Source organism: Camelina sativa, chromosome 3 (genome assembly GCF_000633955.1).
Source record: "Camelina sativa cultivar DH55 chromosome 3, Cs, whole genome shotgun sequence".
Lineage (NCBI taxonomy): Eukaryota > Viridiplantae > Streptophyta > Magnoliopsida > Brassicales > Brassicaceae > Camelina > Camelina sativa.
This window is the reverse complement of record NC_025687.1, coordinates 13,235,196-13,255,874: the sequence shown is the minus strand read 5'-3', so window position 1 is coordinate 13,255,874 and position 20,679 is coordinate 13,235,196. Positions and strand designations below refer to the sequence as shown.

At 35.1% G+C, this 20,679-nt stretch overlaps 4 protein-coding genes across 5 annotated transcripts; 2 read left to right on the top strand and 2 right to left on the bottom strand.

The window, feature by feature from the left end:
* Nucleotides 467-2,933, top strand: LOC104776898 (B3 domain-containing protein At4g34400-like). The gene is made up of 7 exons (XM_019242301.1): nt 467-644; nt 1,380-1,740; nt 1,812-1,925; nt 2,034-2,255; nt 2,349-2,372; nt 2,469-2,560; nt 2,660-2,933. Exons 1-7 carry the CDS (start codon nt 567-569, stop codon nt 2,909-2,911), a joined length of 1,143 nt encoding a protein of 380 aa, XP_019097846.1. The 5' UTR covers nt 467-566; the 3' UTR covers nt 2,912-2,933.
* LOC104776897 (ethylene-responsive transcription factor 11-like) lies at nt 7,412-8,275 on the top strand. The gene has a single exon (XM_010501059.2). It carries the CDS (start codon nt 7,497-7,499, stop codon nt 8,010-8,012), a length of 516 nt encoding a protein of 171 aa, XP_010499361.1. The 5' UTR covers nt 7,412-7,496; the 3' UTR covers nt 8,013-8,275.
* LOC104776895 (ethylene-responsive transcription factor 12-like) lies at nt 11,393-12,394 on the bottom strand. Its single transcript, XM_010501058.2, has one exon. The coding sequence runs from the start codon at nt 12,242-12,244 to the stop codon at nt 11,672-11,674; it is 573 nt and encodes a 190-aa protein (XP_010499360.1). The 5' UTR covers nt 12,245-12,394; the 3' UTR covers nt 11,393-11,671.
* Nucleotides 14,728-20,360, bottom strand: LOC104776894 (tyrosine--tRNA ligase 2, cytoplasmic). Of its 2 annotated transcripts, none has more exons than XM_010501056.2 (21): nt 20,251-20,360; nt 19,798-19,876; nt 19,321-19,474; nt 18,910-19,193; nt 18,738-18,834; nt 18,459-18,564; nt 18,286-18,368; nt 18,062-18,207; nt 17,770-17,875; nt 17,523-17,582; nt 17,386-17,402; nt 17,186-17,272; nt 16,714-16,867; nt 16,327-16,610; nt 16,150-16,246; nt 15,957-16,062; nt 15,793-15,875; nt 15,565-15,707; nt 15,341-15,446; nt 15,082-15,141; nt 14,728-14,974 (listed from the first exon to the last, which is right to left on the bottom strand). In XM_010501056.2, the coding sequence occupies exons 2-21, from the start codon at nt 19,854-19,856 to the stop codon at nt 14,954-14,956; spliced, it is 2,253 nt and encodes a 750-aa protein (XP_010499358.1). In that variant the 5' UTR covers nt 19,857-19,876; nt 20,251-20,360; the 3' UTR covers nt 14,728-14,953. The 2 variants fall into 2 exon arrangements, with proteins under 2 accessions (XP_010499358.1, XP_010499359.1); XM_010501057.2 differs by having other exon boundaries at nt 19,798-19,870; nt 20,251-20,331.

Sequence of the window (20,679 nt, the reverse complement as noted above, 5' to 3'; positions counted from 1 at the left end):
ATGGAACCTCAATTAATTAATATACAAGGTTTTTTTTTTGTTTTCCGTTTTTTACTTACACGTTACACCCATTGGATCTGAACCCGGTTAATGACACAATGGCCATCTTAAGGAAACAATATTAGACTGCACGTTTTTAAGCACAACTTCATCGGAAAATAGAGTAAAAATCTAATTTCTTTTCAATTTTTAAGCTTTCAATTGTTGTATAAATTACAAAGTAAAGTGAATTACACCTTTTTTTTCTTTTTCTTCACAAGAAGCCGGTTTAACAGAAATCTAGTTATACGGTTTGTGAGGATGAACCGGACCGGAATAGCATTTAGATTCGCTGTTTAGACTTATGGGAGATCAAATCGTTTGAAAGAAGAAAATAAATATTTTGAAAATGTCACGCAGAATACGAGGGACTGAGGATTGTACCTTCTTTCTCTGCAAAAAAACTTAAACGTTGATTTGACTCATCTTCAACGTAGTACTACTCTCTTTACAATTTTACCTTACTTTTTCTATTTACTAGTCTTCACTCTCTTTTGAAGCACAGATCCAACATCTCCTCTTCTTCAATGGCTGCCGCTACTGAGTTCCAGTTCCCCCCACGTTTCTTCAAAGTTTTCGTCTCCCATTTCAGCTCAGATTACATGGTAAGATGTTCTCTTTAGTTTGTTTTTTTTTTCCAGGTTTATCTGTACATGAGCAAACCATTCTTGGGTTGGAAAGATTATCTTACTTTTGTTGGTTCCTTACAACTACGTCTGATGAAACAACACTGTGGTTTAAGTTTTTTTTTTTTCGGTGGGTTTATCTGCATTTAGGCTCCTGTTAGTATAGATGTTGCTCTGCCGTTTCTAGGGTTTTTGCTCTGTTTCTTCTTACCCCTTTGGTTTCCTCTGTTTGTTTTTTTGACTAATGAGTAAAGATTATAACTTTTCTGTATGAGGCAGCCTATTTTATAAACTTAAATCTGGAAATGTTTGAATATTGTGACTGGATTCTATCAAAGTAGAGGTAGTTTTGCTCAGATTCTGTTTTTTCCTGTTGATGAATAGATTCTATACATGTGTTCTGCTTTCAGAAGCTTGTCTGCTTATTTTAATTTCTCTCTGGATGCTTAAAGTTGTAATTTTTTTACTAAGAAGCTTCTTATAGGGTTTGGATTTGATTTTGTCTGGTTCCGGAAAGTTGACTCTTTTAAGTTTTAACTGTCCCTACGCTTTTGATTGAAAATCAAATCTTGTTTGTATGTGTTTGCAAAAACCCTCTGCTATATGGTCAGAACTTTCAATCTGACTTTGAATTTGGATGACACTCTCTGACTTGCCTTAGAGTCTCTCCTTCTATGCATATTTTCTTGAGTGTTGGCTTTTTGAGTTGAGCAGGTGATCCCAGTCCCCTACTACGATCAGCTTCCACGTCTTTTACCCAAAAAGGTGATACTCCAAGGACCTGGAGGATGCTCTTGGAACGTAGCGACCAAGATAAGGGGAGATGAACTGCATTTTGCAAAAGGATGGCCCAAATTCGTCGAGGATAACACTCTTAACGACGGAGACTTTTTGACCTTCGTGTATAATGGTGATGACATATTCGAGGTCAGTATCTACCGCAGCGATGGATGTAAAGAGACTAGTGAAGTCTTTGAAGTGGAAGAGGACAAAGGAGATAGTGTTTGTTCTCTGAGTAGTGACGACACAGACACTCCTCAGATGGAGAATCCAATCCCGCAAGGCAGAGACAAAGGTTTAACCACACTGTTAGCTTTTCCTCATCACTTAAAACTGTTTTGACGACTCTTTGAGATGTTTTTTCAGGAAAGTCAAATGTGGAGGATTCTGATGAAGACGAGGATAGTGTTTATTCTGAAAGCAGCGAAGAGACAGAAACAGAATCTGACAGTGGCTCTGAGTTCAAGATAGGCAACAAAGGTTAGGTTTTAACCACCACCCATTGTTAGCTCTTTTCATCACTTCGAGTTGTTTTATGTTAATCGCTTTCTGTAGATTAGTCTGTTTCGTTTACTGTGATGTTTCCAGGAAAGAAGAAAGATCAGGAAGCTGTGCCTGTGGTGGAGGAGTCTTCTGAGGAAGACGGTGACGGTGACGGTGACAGTGACAGTGATTATATTGAAGCGTTTGGTCAGTTAGATGTTGAAGACGAATCCAACAGTGAGGACAGTTCTTATGCTCCAGAGGAAGAAGACACAGCCGCCAGCACCACTTGCGTCAAAGCAAAGGTGCCAAATCTGAAGAGTAAAGGTAAAATAATACATTTAAATTTCATCAGTTTGATTGTCTGTGAGATGCTTATATTAATGCAACATTGTTTTGTCTCTTATTATGTAGAACCAGATGCGGCAAAGAGGAGGAAGAAAGGTAAACAAATCATTTTCTTACTTTAATTATAAGGTGAGATTAAATTATATGGGATGCTCATATAGAAATGCTTTTTGTCTCTTGAGATTTTTACAGTAGATCCCAAGATCAAAGACCCTGAGACCTACCTCGATGATCCAAAGAACATACACTTTGAGACGAACGTGAAAAATAGGTTATACGAGCTGGTAAGAAGTGCAATTATAAATAATTGGTCCTAATAAGATACTCGTAATTTTTAACCTAGCTAACGTATTGGTTTGATTTGTGTGCCTTTAAAAACGTAGTTGGTTCATGCACAATTGGTGAAAGACTATTGCTTGAGGTTTGGAGACTATGTTGACTACATTGACAGATTTGGGAAACTTAGAGCGAAAACAGCAAAATGGAAGGATCAACGTGTGTGTATCAAAAGATGGATCCGCATATGCAAGAGGAACAAACTGACGAAAGAGGACCGCGTTTTGTGTGAGCTCTTGCGTAGGGGTTCTTTTGTTTACGCGATCAAACTCCATGTCATCCGCGAGAAAAATCTGTAGACGCCGCCATTAGTATGAGTAGAGAGAGAGAGAGAGACCCATTCTCAACCAAACTTATGAGTTTTCATTATTGTCTACATCAGATTAATTAACTGTTTCTCTTGTTCTAGTATGAATCTTATTTTTAAAGGAAAGATCTAATCTTTGAGATATGTTGTAGCTGTATTGTACCGATTTAGTTTACATTAGTACTTATGTTTTTCAGAACAGTAAAACCGCTACATGAGAAATCGATAGAATATAATATGCGAAACATAACAAGAACTGCATGGAGTCAGTAAAAGTCTTAACACAATAGATAATTTAGTCTTGACTCTTGAGTGTTTCAGATGGAGTAAGATGCAAAGATGAGATCATCGATGAATTGGTAAAAACTCAAAGGAGAAGAAACAAAGGTAGAAAAAACTCTGTATCTTATTCTTAGATTTTCTTTTTAAAGCAACTGATTACGTTTGAAGTTGCAATGGTTTGCGTGAATCATGTGGCTGATAAATGAACAGAAGGAATCTGTGTCTGTTGAAGATAGATATGAATTTTTAGGTACTACAAGATAAAATTAATGAAGCGTTTCTTAAATTGGTAAGTCTTTTTAACTTTTTAAGGGATGGCTGTGCAACAAAAGTGATTCAGGAGCTATGATGCACGGGTACGTCTATTTGGTAGCCGTCCCCGTACCGGGGACATGTTGGAAACGGGAACTCTATGGGGACTCTATGGGGACGTCTTAGATGCTTTAGGGGAAGATAACATCAAATTTTTGATATTTGCATCCATTTCATTTCATTCAAAACACTCTTATCATAAGCATAGTTTCATTTTTTGTGTTTTTCTACTTTCTAGACTCTTTTCCCCCTCTCTTCTTATCCCATTAGCTTTACTAATCAGCTCTTACTAAAGGTATGGGTATCTTTTCTTATGTGTTTATTGAAGTACCCATACCGTACCCGTATCTATAAATTTTTACTTTGCTGTTTTCCGTCCCCGATTTCGTACCCGTTTCTAGTTCCCGTACCCGTTTCAGTGCAACATAGTTCAGGAGGGACTCCATATGAAACAGTGTTTCTGTTTTTGGTCTCTTTAGACTTAAGTGACAGAAGAAACCTTAAAACGGACAAGAGAAATAGAAAGCAGTTATAACACCACTTTCAACCTTTCTCTGTCTTCTTATTCATTTACACCATTCATCTTCTAAGATAAAATCCCAAAAGCTTTTCAACACTTAAAAAACTTGTCTCTCTGTCTTGCAACTTCAAATCTTCTTGAGCCTTGAGAAGGTTCGTGACTCTGAGAAGTAAGTGCTTTGAGTCCCACTGCCTCATCCTAGTAATGTTAATAACTGTCGAAAAATAGTGTTAACAACTAGTACACATTTTTCCTAAATTTTTTTTTTGACATCAGCAATAACTTTTGTCACTACTATACGTACTCTAATTGGGGCATGTATGTTTAAAAAAGCTTTGGAAATTGGATAGCCAAAAATATTGTCAGAGTATTTTTTGTATTTGCACGCATAGTTTGCTTTGACTGTACCTACGTTCCATAGAAACAAAAATAATGGTAGTGTATATTTGGAAAAGGATATACGATGAATGGGTCATGAGAGAGAGAGAGTATGATGTATTTTTGGAAAAGGATATACGATGAATGAGAGTATGAGGCTAAAATTAAGTTTCAAGATTCATAGTAATAATTTAACATGTGTTTTGAATGATTTATATATAAGTTAACCATATGATACGCGCCGAATAAATGAGATTTAGTCAACGACGGACACGCTTTGATCCAAATGTCTCCAATGTCCTCATCTTGACCACACCAAAATATATCCCAAGTCTCCTACTTTGTTATATTTCCTGGCACCTTCAACATTTTAATTTGATTTGCAAAGATCCTTTATAAAGCATATATATTATAAAAAAAAATTAAGATACTCTTATCAAACATGTGAGTATCATTCATGCATCAAACCACTGTTCTGTGTTGTGTCCAATCTGAAGCGTTAAGCTTTTTTTATTCCACTCTTGGGATTCGAAACACTATTATACAAGTTTTTTAGTCATATGATTAAAAAGATAAGAAAACATTCAGCGGGTAAGACGTAATTAGATGCATCTCTAAAGAGATAATTAGGAATAGTTAAGTAGTTGTCGCCAATTTGAAACCAAAATTTAGCCATATATACTAGCTAGTAGCTCCATGTTTCAAAAGAAAAAAAAAATTTATAGGTTACAAATTTTTGTATATATGGAATATTTTAAATTTTATGTTAAGAGTTTCTTCAAGATTTTAACTAATTTGACGTATTTTGTGATGAACATCTATTATCATCTATTATCTATTAACCGAATAATTAGTTTGTGAATTCACAAATACGTCGAAAGAGTTTCTTCAAGTTATTAACTAATCTGAAACATCTATTATCTTGGGACATAGAAAATATTGGTTTAGAGTTATAAATACCTGTAATTCACAAAATAATATATTTATAATTAATTTTTAATATACTTATTTTCTTAATAAGGGTAAACTCTAAAAAGAATTAGTGAGGAACATATTGAGTACTGTTGGTAACTTCTGATGGTAACTCAATTACAACATTGCACTTTTCAGCAATTTGAATTAGTTATCGGACCGTTTTGATTTAAAATTTTAATACGCATTAAATCTAATATAGAGTAGATACATTTCTATTTCTGTGAAGGCCAAGTAGTTATGGTCCATTCGCATCAAAGTCCAAATGCAATTAAATAATGTGAAATTGTGAGGAGAAGAATCTATCAAACTTTGAAAACAATGTGGAGTAAATGCATTGCATCTGATCGAACGGTGTGCAATCCTGGAAACCGGTAACATAATCCCGTTTTTTTTTATATATTTTAGACATCAGTATTATTGTAGTCCTATGTTTAACTATGTAAAGTATGATTCTCATCTGTGTTTGTTCTCCGACAGTTTTGCAGCCCTGTGTATTTGGTTCCAGTCTGGTCTAAACCAACCCGTTCATTGTTTATTTTGTTTTTGTCAAAATATGTCCGTTTTTTACGTAACACATAAGTTAGTAATCATTCTTTGTTTTCTTTTCTAAATAGATTTATTTTTTTAAGAGTATGGTTTTAGTTCTTCTACCAATTATTTATTAAGGCGTAAAGCGGTAAAGGCTGCATGTGTACTTCGCCAAGCCCATTCAGCAGCCGCATGTGAGACCAGTTTGAGTATTTGCAATATTGGCTCGGATTTTTTTTTAACTTTCCTACATGACAGTAATACTTTTTTTTTTAATCACCCGTACAAACACTCTTAAAAGAGAAACACAAACATCATACGAAAGATGACATGTATTGCTTTGGTTTCTTGTTATAAAAGTAGATAAACTTATATTGCATATATGTATGTTCAATCCAAAAGACAAACGCGTTTAGAAAAAGATTAAACGCTACTATTTATTTTGTTTGCAAACTCATAGGTCATATAGCAACATCAACTCCAATTACTACTAGGCTATGAAAAACAGAATTAAGTACTTTGGAACAGCAACTATAAAACTATAACTTGTTAGAGTATATTATTATTTGTCTATATCTACATTTCATTATTGTGGATTTGCTGAGATATTAATTAATAAATATGATGTATTGAAGTTTAAAATATTTAATTTCGACATCTTGTCAAATTAATGATTACTAAAAAGTTAAAAGATAAGTAATTATAAATCAATTAGTTTGGGCTAATATGTTAATTTTTATACTAAAATTATATAAATTCATTTAAATATTCAATTGATAATTAACTAATACATGTCTTAAGTTATTTAAATTCATATAAGCTAGAGAAAATAATTTCTATGGAAATTCGCCCTCTCTTTTATTTACAGTTGTATTTTAAGTTAGAAAAGTGTAAAAGTTAAAAAAAAAAAACGGTAGACCCATTTAATTCAATAATATTTGTAACTAAAATTTCACACTTTCCTCATAAATAAAGATTAAAACAATTTAAATCCGGGTTTTTAGTAAGAAATTATGTTTGCTTTAATTAGTACTGCATATAATAAAGATTAGCAAAGGATATATCATTTGGCACGTCGTGTCCCATTGCAATTTCATATATAGTACTAAATTAGAAAAGAAGACAATATAAACCGACACGTGTCTAAGTAAGCGCGTGGGTCCTCATCGCACGCAATATTTATAAAATCCATATAATAGAGAAATCAATTAAAAACATTTTACATATTTGATATAAATATTTTATGGATGGGAAATAAAAAACATTTAAGAATAAAAGCACAAAAAAGATAATAGAAGAAGAAAAAAATAAAAGAGAAAAAAAAATTCATATCACTCTCTCACTTTCCCCGTTCGTGGAGACAAAAGCAAGATGACACGTAAGTGGATATTATTACCAAAACTGCCACTCGGCCGCCCCTTTAGTCAAAACCGCGGTTGACTTATACATATGTTGTTGTCTTTGTCTCCCTTCTTTATAAATTAATCTCTCTCTGCTCACAACTTCACACCACAAACCTCTCTCTCAAGTCTCAAGCTTCTTCCTCATCTTTATTTGTTTTTTTTAATTATATTTTGTTAACATGACGCCGACAGTTAAAACGGCGGCCGTCAAAACCAACGACGGTATCGGAGTCCGTTACAGAGGAGTGAGGAAGAGGCCATGGGGACGTTACGCAGCCGAGATCAGAGATCCTTTCAAGAAGTCTCGTGTATGGCTCGGTACTTACGACACTCCTGAAGATGCGGCTCGTGCCTACGACAAACGTGCCATCGAGTTTCGTGGTGCCAAAGCCAAGACCAATTTCCCTTATTACAACAACAACAACTACAGCAACGAGAGCTTGAGCCTGAGCCAGAGCCATAGCACAGTTGAATCATCTGTTCCTGATCTCAACAACCGTGGATCTGACTCCATCAGTTCCAGATTCCCTTTCCCGAAGATTCAGGTCAAGTCTGGGATGATGGTGTTTGATGAAAGGAGTGAATCTGAATCGTCGTCGTCTGTGGTGATGGATCTTAGCTCAGAAGGAGGAGGAGGACGACGAGTCGTCTTGGACTTGGATCTTAACTTCCCTCCTCCACCCGATCAGAACTAATGATTTTTATATCTTGGGATTTTAATTATAATTATTAGAATAATTAATTAAAATGTTTCTTGATTGAGTATTAATTGATCATCAAGTATACTAGAAAGATTTTTAAGTTTTAAGTGGTGCCAATTGTTTTTTTGTCATCAGCAGATTGTTTAAAAGAATTTTAGTTGTTGAGAACGTGTTTTGTTCTAATCTGTTGATGTCTTTTTATATTATTTTTAATTAATTGTAGTTCTGATCAAATAATACTCTTGTTTTGGCATCAATCTCTCTGATGAACATTGATCTTATGTTTTTATCCATATCCAATTGGTTTTCATGAAATCGTAGAATTTTACTTTTCTTGACACAAAAAAAAAAAAGAAGAATTGGAGAAAATACTCTATTTGGGAAAATAGAAATTATTGATCAAATATTGAATTTGTTGTTTCAGAATCAGTCATCTTTTTGTTGTACTGTTTCTTGTTCTTATGAAAGGTGTATATATATTAAATTAATCTGCTGTTATTAAAAACTGTCTAAACCAGTGCCGTGCTAGCCTTTTTAGGGGTTTAAGGCAAGTTTTAAAATGTAATTATTTTTTAACTCATAATTAACATATAATAATATATATAATTAATAAAGAGGTCTAATACAACAATTATACGTTTAAAAAATCTTAAATTTTGTTTTTTATTTGTTTTTTTTATTTGTCTTTTTAATTTGTTTTTTTTTCTTAAACATGATATTCATATAGAAGCATGTTCTGAATTTTTTTACAAATTCAGAAAACATAAATATTAACCAATATTCATGTAACAGAGAAACAGAAAAACTAAACAAGAATTTCTTTATATGTTATAAAAAATCAAAATATAGCAAGTTAAGCATAAATTTTTACACTATTATAAACATGAAACATAAATTATAATAATGTACAAATACAAGAAGACTTCGTAGAAACACATTTGAGAAAACAAAAATAGTTAGGATTCATAGATTCTTAGAGCTTAAATAAATAAAAAAGAAAATAATTTTTTTTTGATATAAGAATTTGGTTTTGAACTCAAATAGAAAATATAAATAAAATTTTGTTTTGAACCATTACACCAAAATTTTATATATTATGTGAGGGGCTGAGGCAAATGCCTTTTTTATTACACTATAGGCACGGCCCTGGTCTAAACAATACATGAGTATGTATGATTTTCATGCGAATGTAAGACTTTTTATGGATATATTTGTATTAATCATGACATAAAATTTTATAATAGAGAAAAACATAGATATTATATCATAAAACAAATATTTATAATAGAGGAAAAAAACATAGATATAGTTACCTCTTTTAATATATCTTAATAGTAAAAATGTTGGAAAACATGATAAAAGTATATATTTCGGATTTTAGTAATTCCATTTCAGTATCTATATGACTATTTCTTCAAACCTATATTGTATTGCTTGTTTTGACAACATATATGAAAGGGTCACATAGACCACTATTCTATAGTCTATACATACTGTATCTGAATTATTTATTTATTTTTTTGTGGAAAAAAAATCTGAATTATTTATTTTTAATGTGGTGAACATGATATTCACTATTTTGTTTGTATTATATTAATGTTATGTTCACTATTTTTGTTGAATAAAACAAAATCGCATTTAAGAATTATGTGTAAATATGTTATGTATATAACATTTAGTGATTATTGTTAAAATCTACGTTTAGAAACCAAAGGGTATCTCAGTTTGCAGCACTTTCCTTGCGTTGATCCCATACAGTAGCACAAACCATTTTCTTAAAAATTTATTTGTGTATCAGTTGAAGTTCACACAAATAAAATTTAATCTCTTCTAGTGTGCAGTAAAGTAATTACATCTATCTACTAGTGATTGGGAGTTATCCGTTCAAGCCTTCTTGATTAAGAATTTAATCCCTGGTAAATATTCGTTTCTCAAAATTTTGATACTCTTTTACCGAGAAGGTCTACGACTAAGTTCGATAGCGTTCAATTATAGTTGTCAGATGATATAAGCATTCAACTAAGTTTACGACACAACTCAGTAAAATATCTGTAATCAGAATATCCCCAAAATGGATAAGTTTGAGTTCAAAGCGGATGAGTCTCGCAAGTCGCAACGGCGGAGACTTGCCAAATGCCAACCACCAAGCAATGAGCCTCTTCGACGATTGATTATTTAATTAGAAAGGTCGCCATCAAATGCTTCACTTGTTAACTCAAACTTTACTTGGACCGCAATTGCTTAACAACCCATCAGTTCTTTTGGGCCCAAACATAGAACCACATTTAATGTTGAAAAATGTGAGTGAACTCTCAAAATAGTAAAGTAGCGTTTGTTGGGATTTGCTCCGTTTCAAAAACCAAAAGAAAAAAACATCTGTCAACAATGTCCACTGTTTTCAGTTAAGCTTACATAATGAGATTTAATATATTGGCTTATGACTAAATAATAAGTCTAAATTCATAGACTAAAATAGGCAAAATATTTCATATATCAATACCAGAAACCCAATTTTCCCAAAACCACGGGTTGTTTTTGTTGGGACTCTCCTTTTGGACATACCTTCGAAGCAATTCATACACGGAAAAGGCATTACTGATTAAAAACCTCAAAAATGGTCGGCCACTGCCGCCACTTAATTGTAATTACATAAGACTTTCTCTTTTGTCAAATAATTAAACAAGTTAACAAACCGTAGATTTGTGGAAAATGACGGTAGACTCATAAAGAAGGACCAAAGCAATCACTTATGTTAAGCCTAGACTAGTACTCCTAATAAATAACTAAAAAAATAATTCCCGTGCGATAGCCCCCTATAAATAACATAAATATATTGTTACGTGAATTTTATCATATCTTTCTACAATACATAGGTTTTGGTTAATCTCTTATAAACTGTCTATATATTAGTATCTTATTAGACGTGTTATACATTGGTAAAACATGAGCTGATAAATTATACGACAGTTCAAAAAAACAATAATTCCTGTAATTTTATGGGAATGCTTTTTTTTATAGCAATATGAAATATTTCGAATAATAATATAGACACATAACTTGTCCGTAAGTGAATTATGCCAGTCCAAACTCACACGCTTGCTCTGTATTGATGTCTCTCACTAGTCTCTATCTCTTTTGTTTGTTTCCTTCCTTTTTCACAGTCTTTTGTCGTGTTTAGAGAGAGAGAGGGCGCGTGAGTCAAAAACAGGACTTCTTGCAAAGAGCTGCACACAAGTCAGTCCGTACTTCACGACACGCCATAGAATACGATAAGATTCAAACCCCCTCGAAACCGACATAAGCGATGGTCGTAACACAATCCACAAACATGAAAACTATCATTTTCTCTAGAAGCACATGATCGAATCCTTAAATATACATAAGGCTTGTTGATAATTAATATAAGTTTCTTTTGTTTTTCCCGCAACATGGATCTCATAACGATCGATCTTATCCATCGTCTCATACATAACCGAACAAAAGAAGGATAAAAGAACTACTAAAAAAAACCTCTAACAAAATGATATTTGCTAAAAAGAAGAGACTAAAAAAAAGTTAAACAAATAGTTCCACACCGAAAGATGTCTAAAACCGGCGCCGTATATAAAGTCCGCTCTAAACGGCGCCGTTACATTGATAATGATCCTTTTGTTTTACAGCCAAAGCGGCGGAGGCTCGTTGAGGTCAATGGCTAAGCCACGTCTCACCGTCGCAGGGGAAGAAGGAGAAGGACTCATTATAGGAAACCCAACAACTCGACCACCAGGTGATGACGTGGCAGCGTTAGACGAGGCGGTGAAGTAAAGCGGCGCTTCGGTGGAGGTGTAATCTGAAGTTTTGTCGTTTAGCACTCCGGTTCGTAGAAAAATCCGGTGGTGTTGGTGATGGTGGTCGGAGACAGGAGGAGGAGGAGGAGAAGGAGGAGGCGCGGCGAACCAGAACTGTTGGTGGTGGTGTTGGCTATCAGCGGCGGAGGCGGAGGGAGCGGAAGGGATGTGGTTGAGGTCGAGAGAGAGAGGAGAAGGGAAGTTAGTCTTGGCTTTGATACCACGGAGGAAACGAGCGGCGCCGTCGTAAGCAAGAGCGGCTTCTTCGGGAGTGTCGAAAGTGCCTAACCAAACCCTAGTTTTCTTCCAAGGATCTCTTATCTCAGCAGCGTAACGACCCCATGGTCTCTTTCTTACTCCTCTGTAATGCACCTCCTTTGCGCAAGTCGTCGACGCCATTGTTAAGACTTAAAAAGAATCTCTCTCTTCAGAGGAGAGACGAGAGAATCTAGAGAGAGTGAGTAAGGAAGAAAGAGGTTTTGCTTTTGTTGACTTGTTTGACCCAAAATGAAAGAGAGAGTGAGTGAGTTTAAAGAGGTGTGTGTGTGTTTTGTAGTAGGTCCACTTGAGAACACCCGTAATCCTCGGCTTCCTTCACAAATTTTTTGTTTTCTTCTTTTTCTAAGCAATATAGTATAAAATATGTTTTTGCCAAGTTAACAGTAAAACAAAATCTAAATACTACTATTAATTTGATTTCTAGGATCGAGGTTTTTTATCTAGGTTTTGCAAGGATCAAGCACCGTTCGATCTTTTTGGCTGTTGGGCGATGTGTGACTGTGGTATGCTGAGAGATTGTTACACGTGGGTGTTCAACACCAACATATTTTGTACTATTATTAATTATTTGAGGAAAAAAAAGATCTCTTATGAAGTGAATAATTGAATGGACTAGTTGTACGACATAAAAAGGGACTTCTTCTGATGCTGATACTGTTTTTCTTTTTTTTTTCTTTTTCTTATATAGTAGTATGATTTACGAGTTTAAGTTTTGTTATAATAAATAGAAAATTATTGGACGTAATGTTTGAGTTCTATACTCTTAAAGCCACTGCATTCAAAATGGTCCAAAAGCAGAGAATAATTTTCTAATCAGCCAATTCATAATGACCTCGTTGCCATTGTAACTTATTGGTAAATTAAACATTTAAGGTAAAACATTTCAGGTTCTATATAGATCGTAACAACCTCAGATGCATTTTCTCATAGCAGCTAAAGTAAACCAACCATAGAGAAATGATAAAAGGAAAAAAAGAAATAATAATAATAAAAAGTTGTCTATACGAAGACGAAAGAAATAATGGGCCGCCTCTTTGACTGGACCTGTGTCATCGGGATGCTGACGTAAACCCTACTGTTTTGTAGCTCTCTCTATCTCTCTTTTTTATCTTCTTCACTCTATTATTTCACAAGTATTTAAATGCTCTCTTTTGGGGTTTTTATTGGCACCCCATAATATTTATGATGTGATTATGATGCACGAGGACGAGGGCTACAAGGAGAGATCATTTAATAAAGTAACTTGGACACAACTACTCCTAGGCTATCTATCTTATAGCTCTGACTGATTTTGTTTTTCTTTTTGTCCAAAATATCTAATTAGCCCATCTTATGTAACTTCACTGTACGTAGTAGAGTACATAGGCTGTTTATTTTTTCCCTAGTGACGCAGTTAATTAAATTTTCAGGATATTTTCTATACTAAAAGTACCAAATTCAAACAAGATTTCGAATTTAGTCCATCATATGAGTCAAACTATAAAACAATTGAACTATTGAAGTAGTAGCATATAATTTTGAAAGAAGAGGCAAGGCTTTAAAACCAACTTATATTACGAGGTTTCTTTGTTTTTTATTAACTGGAGTTTCATTAGGTTTTATGTATTTTTGAAAAAATCCAACAATAAACGCAGAAGAAGAGTAAGAGGTTTTTGTTTGTTTTAAAGGGTTTATTAAAAAATAAAAGAAGAAAAGAAGTGTGTTTCCTTTCACGTGACAAGGCTTGGCCTCTGTAGTTTTGATTGAACAAATGCTTTCGTCCATATCTAACAAAATTTATACACGTGCGAACTCTGATGTCTGACCTCTCTCTGACAAATGTATTTACCTAAGTACTTTATTAAATTAACCCTACCATACTACTATTAGAAGTAAAGTAAAAAATAATATCCCAAAGCTAAGCTACGAGTCCTAATAATAATCATTTTCATAAGTAGCTAAAGCTACGAGTTCTATTTGGCTTTCGTGTTCACGTGAGCCTGGGTGCTACTTATGAGCTTTATGACGTGTCTTTGTTGTGCAGCTCTTCTCAGAGAGAGAGAGAGAGAGAGAAGACAAAAGGAGCATCATCATCATCATCAGCTAAGTCCTAAGTGCTGACTGCCTACAGAAACAGAACACAACACACACGAAATCATGACTACGATACGATACGATGCCTCATGCCTCTCTCTCTTTTGCTTACGTGTTACCTTCTCATTCCATGAACCCTTCTCCCCCTCCCACACACACCTGATCCTGACTTTCGCGCCTCTTTTTTTTGACTATTTGTTGTTTTCTCTCTCTTTTTCTTTTTCTTTTTTTTTTTCCCTTGTTTTCTCTCTTTCTTTTCCCAGCTACCTAATAAGTTTACTATCAACATTTTTTTACGTTTTACCATTTACCTATTCACGTCACTGTGATCGCTTTATTCGATAAGAGTTTTAGAAAATAAAAAACTGTAACTGTTGAGATTCTTGTAATACTTATAATTGTTGAGGTTTCGTTTGCTTGACGTAGTGATGATTCTCTACTCAATTTTTTAAATAACGATGATATATTTTATTGGTTAATGATGGAGAGACATGATGATAATAAAAAAACAAAGGTGGTTTTCGATAAAAAGCACCAAAAGCTTGTCTGCTTAGCCGTAACTGAACCAGAATAAATCACAAAATTTGATTACCTAATCACCCAATCTAAGAGGCTCATCTCTTTAAGAAAACAAAAATGTGAATATTTTAAAGATTTAAAGATTTGCAAGGTTTTTCGTAGTAATCCCAAAAATCCTTACGAAAGCTTGTACAGATGAAAACATAACAAATATGCTTCTTCTTTGCTTCTGCAACTTCACCTGGTGACTCTAAAAGCCTAAAATAAACAAAAGTAAAATGAATATGCCAACAGAGTCAGAGCACTATACACAAGCAAATGGTTTTGATCAAACCGTAAACAAGAGGGGCCACGGATTTTATTACCTTGACTTGTTCCAGTAGATTTTTGGCCCGCTCGTTGGTTTTGAAATGATCGCGAACAGGCTGAGATTTAAATCGGTAACGATAAGCAAAGTATAGAAATTCATATACATAAAACTAACAGCTCAAAGATCAAATTGAAAGGAACCTACTTTCAGTGTTGCATGATGATTCTAAATTTTGTACTGATGCCAGAAACTTAAGAGAAAACGACTTTTTTAATAACGATTGTTTGCTCATTAATAGAAGGAAGTGTACTTACTTGCAAGGTTATATTCAACGCTTTCATCAAGGCCTTCTTCAGATCCTCAGGATGCAACTCGCCGCTCTCGTAGTCAGCAGCAATGTCTTCAAAGCTTTTGAAGGTCCTGACGGTTGGAAGATTTTAAAGATCAGTCTGAGATGTGATTTGCAGATCCTGTATGTGATTCAGAGACCCCAAAAGTTGCAACCAAGATATACAAAATTATTGTTTTAGCTACTCACTTGTTACCGCCGTTCTTTTCATTTTCAACATTGAACTCATTGAATCGTGGCAGAACGATATATTTGATGTATTCAAGACATGGATTGCCTTCCACAGTTCTTGGAGGGCAGTAAGCTTTGTTGATCTTCTCATTAACATCAGCCTGGAAGACAAAAGATCATAACACATGTCAGATACCTACAAAAAACTCTTCTCTGTTTTGTAAGCGTTTATAGCTACTAGTTTACCTCCTCATCTTCCATAAAAATGGCAGATGATGGATCACTTTTGGACATCTTTTCTTGTCCTTGTTGGAGACCAGGAAGCATATCTGAAAAGCCATTAACAACAGCTAAAGATGATAACACCACTGGAACAAAAAAGAAAGAAAGAAAAATGCAAATAGACATACGGTGGGACAGGATGATGGGTTTATTCTTTCTCTTAATGTCAGCACAGTATTCTCTTGCTAGCATGTTTACTTTCCGCTGATCCATCCCGAGCTGGCAAATATCAGCCTACACAGGTCAAACAACAATTATCAGTAGCAATTATAGAAGTGTAATGTATCTATACATATAATCCAAAAATGCATTTTCACGTACCTCGAGTAAGAAAATATCCGCACACTGCATACATGGGTAAAGAATTTGAGCTGCACTCAGCACCTCGGTCTCACTACGTCCCATAATCTGCCCACACCTGTAAGATAAAGTGAAATATTTCATTCAAATCCATTGTCATTGCAATTATACATGAACCAATCACTGAGAATTAATTACCTCAGGATTCGACGAAGGTTGTTTCTGCGGGCAATGTCCATCACAAGAGGCCAATACTTATTCCCCTTACCATTAATTTCGTCTGATGCCCAAAGAAATGCTACTTTGTCGTTGTTCATCCCACCCGCTTGCCAAATCTCTTTGAAGTATTCTCCAACCACTCTAATCCTCTCCAAGTCACCTCCCAACTTGTTGTTCAATTGGGCAAACCAATCTGCAATCCAAATTTTCACTTGACAACCAGCTGAAGTCAATTTGTTCACATTGGTGACCTTCATCACTCCCTGTTAAGGAAATAGCAAAATGAAACAATAAAGTTCTCATACAAAAAATAAAACACAATATATACATAAAATTTAATAAAACAATAACCGAATGATAACCAACCTGGGCAATGTGCATCCTTCCTGATGGTTCAAAACCATCGTAGCAGATCGGAGCAGGCTTCTTTGCTAGAAGATTCTTCAGCTCATCTTCTTGTATGCATTCCTCACCAATACTCCTCACAGTCTGGTATTTCATCTCAGCCTCCTCGCTCATCCTGAATTAATAACGTGCTAACCAGCTAAACCAAACGTGCATAATACGATAGGAAAACTCACAAACATATTCGATAACAAAACGAAGAACTTGAACTAGAGTCTGTGCTTTGTTTTCCTGAGTCGTCTATTTAAATGACAGGAGGAACTATTAAGTAACTAGAGCAAGAATTTTTAAATCCAAGTTTCACATAGGAGTCACAAACAAACTAAAGTCATTCATCTTGAACACTACTAAGTCATTCATCTTCTCAGATACTAAGCAACAGAACATGAAAGTAGAGTAGGAGATAAAAAGAATCCACTACATGATTACTCACTGTAATCCAGCGGCCAAAGAAGATGCTGCGCTTGATGTGTTGACGGAAAGAGACTCCTTCTCTGTGGATGAAGCCGTTGGGATGACTCTGACAGACAATAAATACAGGATTTACACTAGATTTTTTGTTATAAAAAGTTTGATTAATGTGAGGCGTTGCTGAAGTATTGACATCTGAGTATGCTTCTTGCTCTTTTTTACCTGGTGACTTTGTATCCCTACAATAACACATGATAAACAAAAAAGGAGAATGAAATTCAGAGGCTGCGAATGAATGCAATTTCTACAAGTAACTGATGAAACTTGAAAAATGAGTTGAAAAGATATGTTATTATTACCTTGACCTGTTTGAGCAGATTCTTGGCGCGGCTGTTGGTTTTGAAATGATCACGAACAGGCTGCAATGTGGGTCAAAAACAGATTAAAATTGTTCAAGACCCTAAAAATCAGTGACCTATTTACTTAAAAGGAGATATTTTTCTATGTTCCACGATGATTTAGTTGAATCCAAACAAAAGGGTAACATTTAGTTTAAATTTCTGCTAATTTTATAACTGCATTGTTGCAACAGAAGGAAATACTCACTTGCAGTATCTTATTCAATGCTTTTGTGAGAGCGTCCTTCAGATCCTTAGGGTGCAACTTGCCGCTTTCATAGTCAGCGACAATGTCTTCAAAGCTTTTGAAAGTCCTGACATTTGAAACATGTCATTTCAAAGGTTTAGTAACTTGCATTGTTAAATAAACCGACAAAAGAAACATGTATTCTGAGAAAATTTGACCTAAGGAAATATATCATGGCAGCCATAAGTTTGAGAGTAAACCCAGAAACCGAACACTAAACACAGAAGGTCTCGAAGAACAGGTAAAAGCTCACCTGTTACCGCCATACTTCTCATCTCGCTCAACTGTGAACTCACTGAACCAGGGTAAGATGATGTATTTGACGTATTCTAGGCATGGGTTACCTTCCACAATGTCGGGAGGGCAATAAGCTTTCTTAATCTTCACATTAACTTCAGCCTGGAAGTCAAGATCATTAAACACCAGTGAATAACTATACTACTCCTCTCTGTTGGTTATTTGAACTGACTATTTTACCTCTTCATCTTCCATGAAGATAGCAGATGAAGGATCACTCTTGGACATCTTTTTCTGTCCTTGTTGAAGACCAGGAAGCATATCTATCATCCGTTACAGATAGAGATTATAAGAAGAACACTTGAAAGGATACACAAAAAGTACAGAAATCAACTAGAAGATGTAGAACATACGGTGGGACAAGATGACGGGTTTGTTTCCCCTCTTAGTGTTATCACAATAGTCTCTCGCTAGCAAATTTACAGTTTGCTGATCCACCCCAAGCTGGCAAATATCAGCCTGCAAAGGTTAAGAAAACGTTTCAACAACAATTGTAGAAAAGTCAAAAGGTCGATGCACTTGATATAGATAAAACAGAGCGCAGCTAAACACAGATTTTCAGGATCCAAAGACGACTAATGAGAGTAAGACTAAACGTGGGAGAAACTTAAACAAAATACATATTAAAGTACCTCGAGGAAGAAAGTATCAGCACATTGCATACATACATACAGAATATGAGCTGCACTCAGCTCCTCAGTTTCACTCAAACCCATAATAGGCATACACCTGATAAGGCCAGAAACATACTCATGAACTTCCCATCACCATTCACATAACTGCATAAATAAAACGTGGGTGTACCGTTTTATTTGGGCAAGACTATTTTTGCACGCAATGTCCATCACAAGAGGCCAGTACTCCTCCCCCCTAGCATTTATTTCATCGGATGACCATAGAAACTCTACATTCTCAGTGTTCATCCCGGCTGCCTGAAATATCTCCTTATAATAGTCTCCGACAATCCTGATTTTCTTCAAGTCACCTCCTAACTTGTTGTTCATATATGCAAACCAATCTGCAATCCAAATTTTCACTCGGCAACCAGCAGAAGTCAATTTGTTCACATTCAAGATCTTCATCAGTCCCTGCCAAGGTAATAGCAGAGTTAAACGCACTTAGCAGAAGCTTCTCACTTAAAAAAGAAAGAAATATGAAAGAATTCCAAAGCATGCTAAGCAATATAAAACAAGGATATGAGAAAACATTATTTACCTGAGCGATATGCATCCTCCCTGATGGTTCAAAACCGTCGTAGCAAACTGGAGCAGCCTTCTTAGCCAGAAGATCCTTCAGCTCATCATCATGTATGCATTGTTCGCCAACACTTCTGACTACATTGTATCTTTTTTCAACCTCCTCACTTATCCTGAACCAATAAAGATATAATCCGCTAAGCTAACAAGTGCAAATAGAAACTGGAAGATTTTCGCAAATAAAGTATCTCATTTTATTTTCCTGAGGTTTCTACAGACAAGTGTGAATGGAGAAGGGGAAATCACAAACCAATTCGGTAATTAAATGGAGGATGTAAAATAAAGATAGTGCATTTATCCCAGAGTTCTTATCTAAAACTTTCGGAAGAAACTAGACAAGAGTTCAACTAAAATTAAAACTCCAACATTGGCTTCATTCATTTTTCGGATCCTAGGCAAGAGAAGTGCAGGGGAGAGATATAGAGAAGAAACTTACTGTAATCCGGAGGGCAAAGAAGAAGCCTGAGTTTGTGCATTGATGGAAAGAGCCTCCATTTCTGACGATAGAGCTGTTTCTGAAAATCAAAAACACAATAAAATGATACAAATTATGAAACTTTACGCAGAACGGCGTCAAACAGAAGTAACACCTTATCCTATCGTCTCCTCTATCTATATTGTTACCAAGCTCTTGACTTTTTTCTATTACTTACTCACAGTAGTCCTCAGTATCAGCAACACAAAGTAATTTATAAAAAGTTGAGAGCTTTAGCATATATATCGATCTGGGCTTTGTGTGTTTTAGATCGATTTCAATCTAGAAACTGGCATTGACTCCTAAATTTCAGAACTCCTATTGTAAAATCTCCCGATATAACCGAACAGAGAAACGAATTCAGGGCAAAGAAAAATAAACATGAATTCGAATAGGAAGACAATTTGAACTGACCTCTGCGATTGCTGCGATTCTCGTCGGCGTTCGTGTTCGCTCCGTGAACAGTCTGAAACCTTGTGGAAAGAAGAAGAAGACTCCGAGAAGAGAAACCCTTTTGACTCAAAAACACAAAAAGGAAAAAATAAATCAGAACCCGGTTTGATCCGGTCCACTAAAACTCCTCGGTTTATTGTGGTTCTTTGGCACAGAGAGAGAGAGAGAGAGAGAGAGAGTTACTACAGTTCAAGATTCTTGTGCTCATCTCATTCAACACTTTTAAGATTAGGAAAAAAGACACATTGATTGAAGCTCTTTTATTTCAGCTCTGGACAACTTGAAGACGAACTTCTTAGCATACTTCAAGAGCCATCTATAACCATACTTCTTGGGGACAAAGTCCTGTTTTGATACCGGTTTATTTGGATTTAGATGTGTATCCATTCA

Excerpts from the sequence above, each read along its gene's own strand:
- LOC104776898 (XM_019242301.1), top strand. The coding sequence starts at position 567 with ATGGCTGCCGCTACTGAGTTCCAGTTCCCCCCACGTTTCTTCAAAGTT. Across the intron at positions 645-1,379 it reads ATTTCAGCTCAGATTACATG|GTGATCCCAGTCCCCTACTA; the intron begins GTAAGATGTTCT and ends TGAGTTGAGCAG. Across the intron at positions 2,373-2,468 it reads GGCAAAGAGGAGGAAGAAAG|TAGATCCCAAGATCAAAGAC; the intron begins GTAAACAAATCA and ends AGATTTTTACAG.
- LOC104776897 (XM_010501059.2), top strand. The coding sequence starts at position 7,497 with ATGACGCCGACAGTTAAAACGGCGGCCGTCAAAACCAACGACGGTATC.
- LOC104776895 (XM_010501058.2), bottom strand. The coding sequence starts at position 12,244 with ATGGCGTCGACGACTTGCGCAAAGGAGGTGCATTACAGAGGAGTAAGA.
- LOC104776894 (XM_010501056.2), bottom strand. The coding sequence starts at position 19,856 with ATGGAGGCTCTTTCCATCAATGCACAAACTCAGGCTTCTTCTTTGCCC. Across the intron at positions 19,194-19,320 it reads GGAGGATGCATATCGCTCAG|GGACTGATGAAGATCTTGAA; the intron begins GTAAATAATGTT and ends TTACCTTGGCAG. Across the intron at positions 16,611-16,713 it reads GAAGGATGCACATTGCCCAG|GGAGTGATGAAGGTCACCAA; the intron begins GTTGGTTATCAT and ends TTTCCTTAACAG.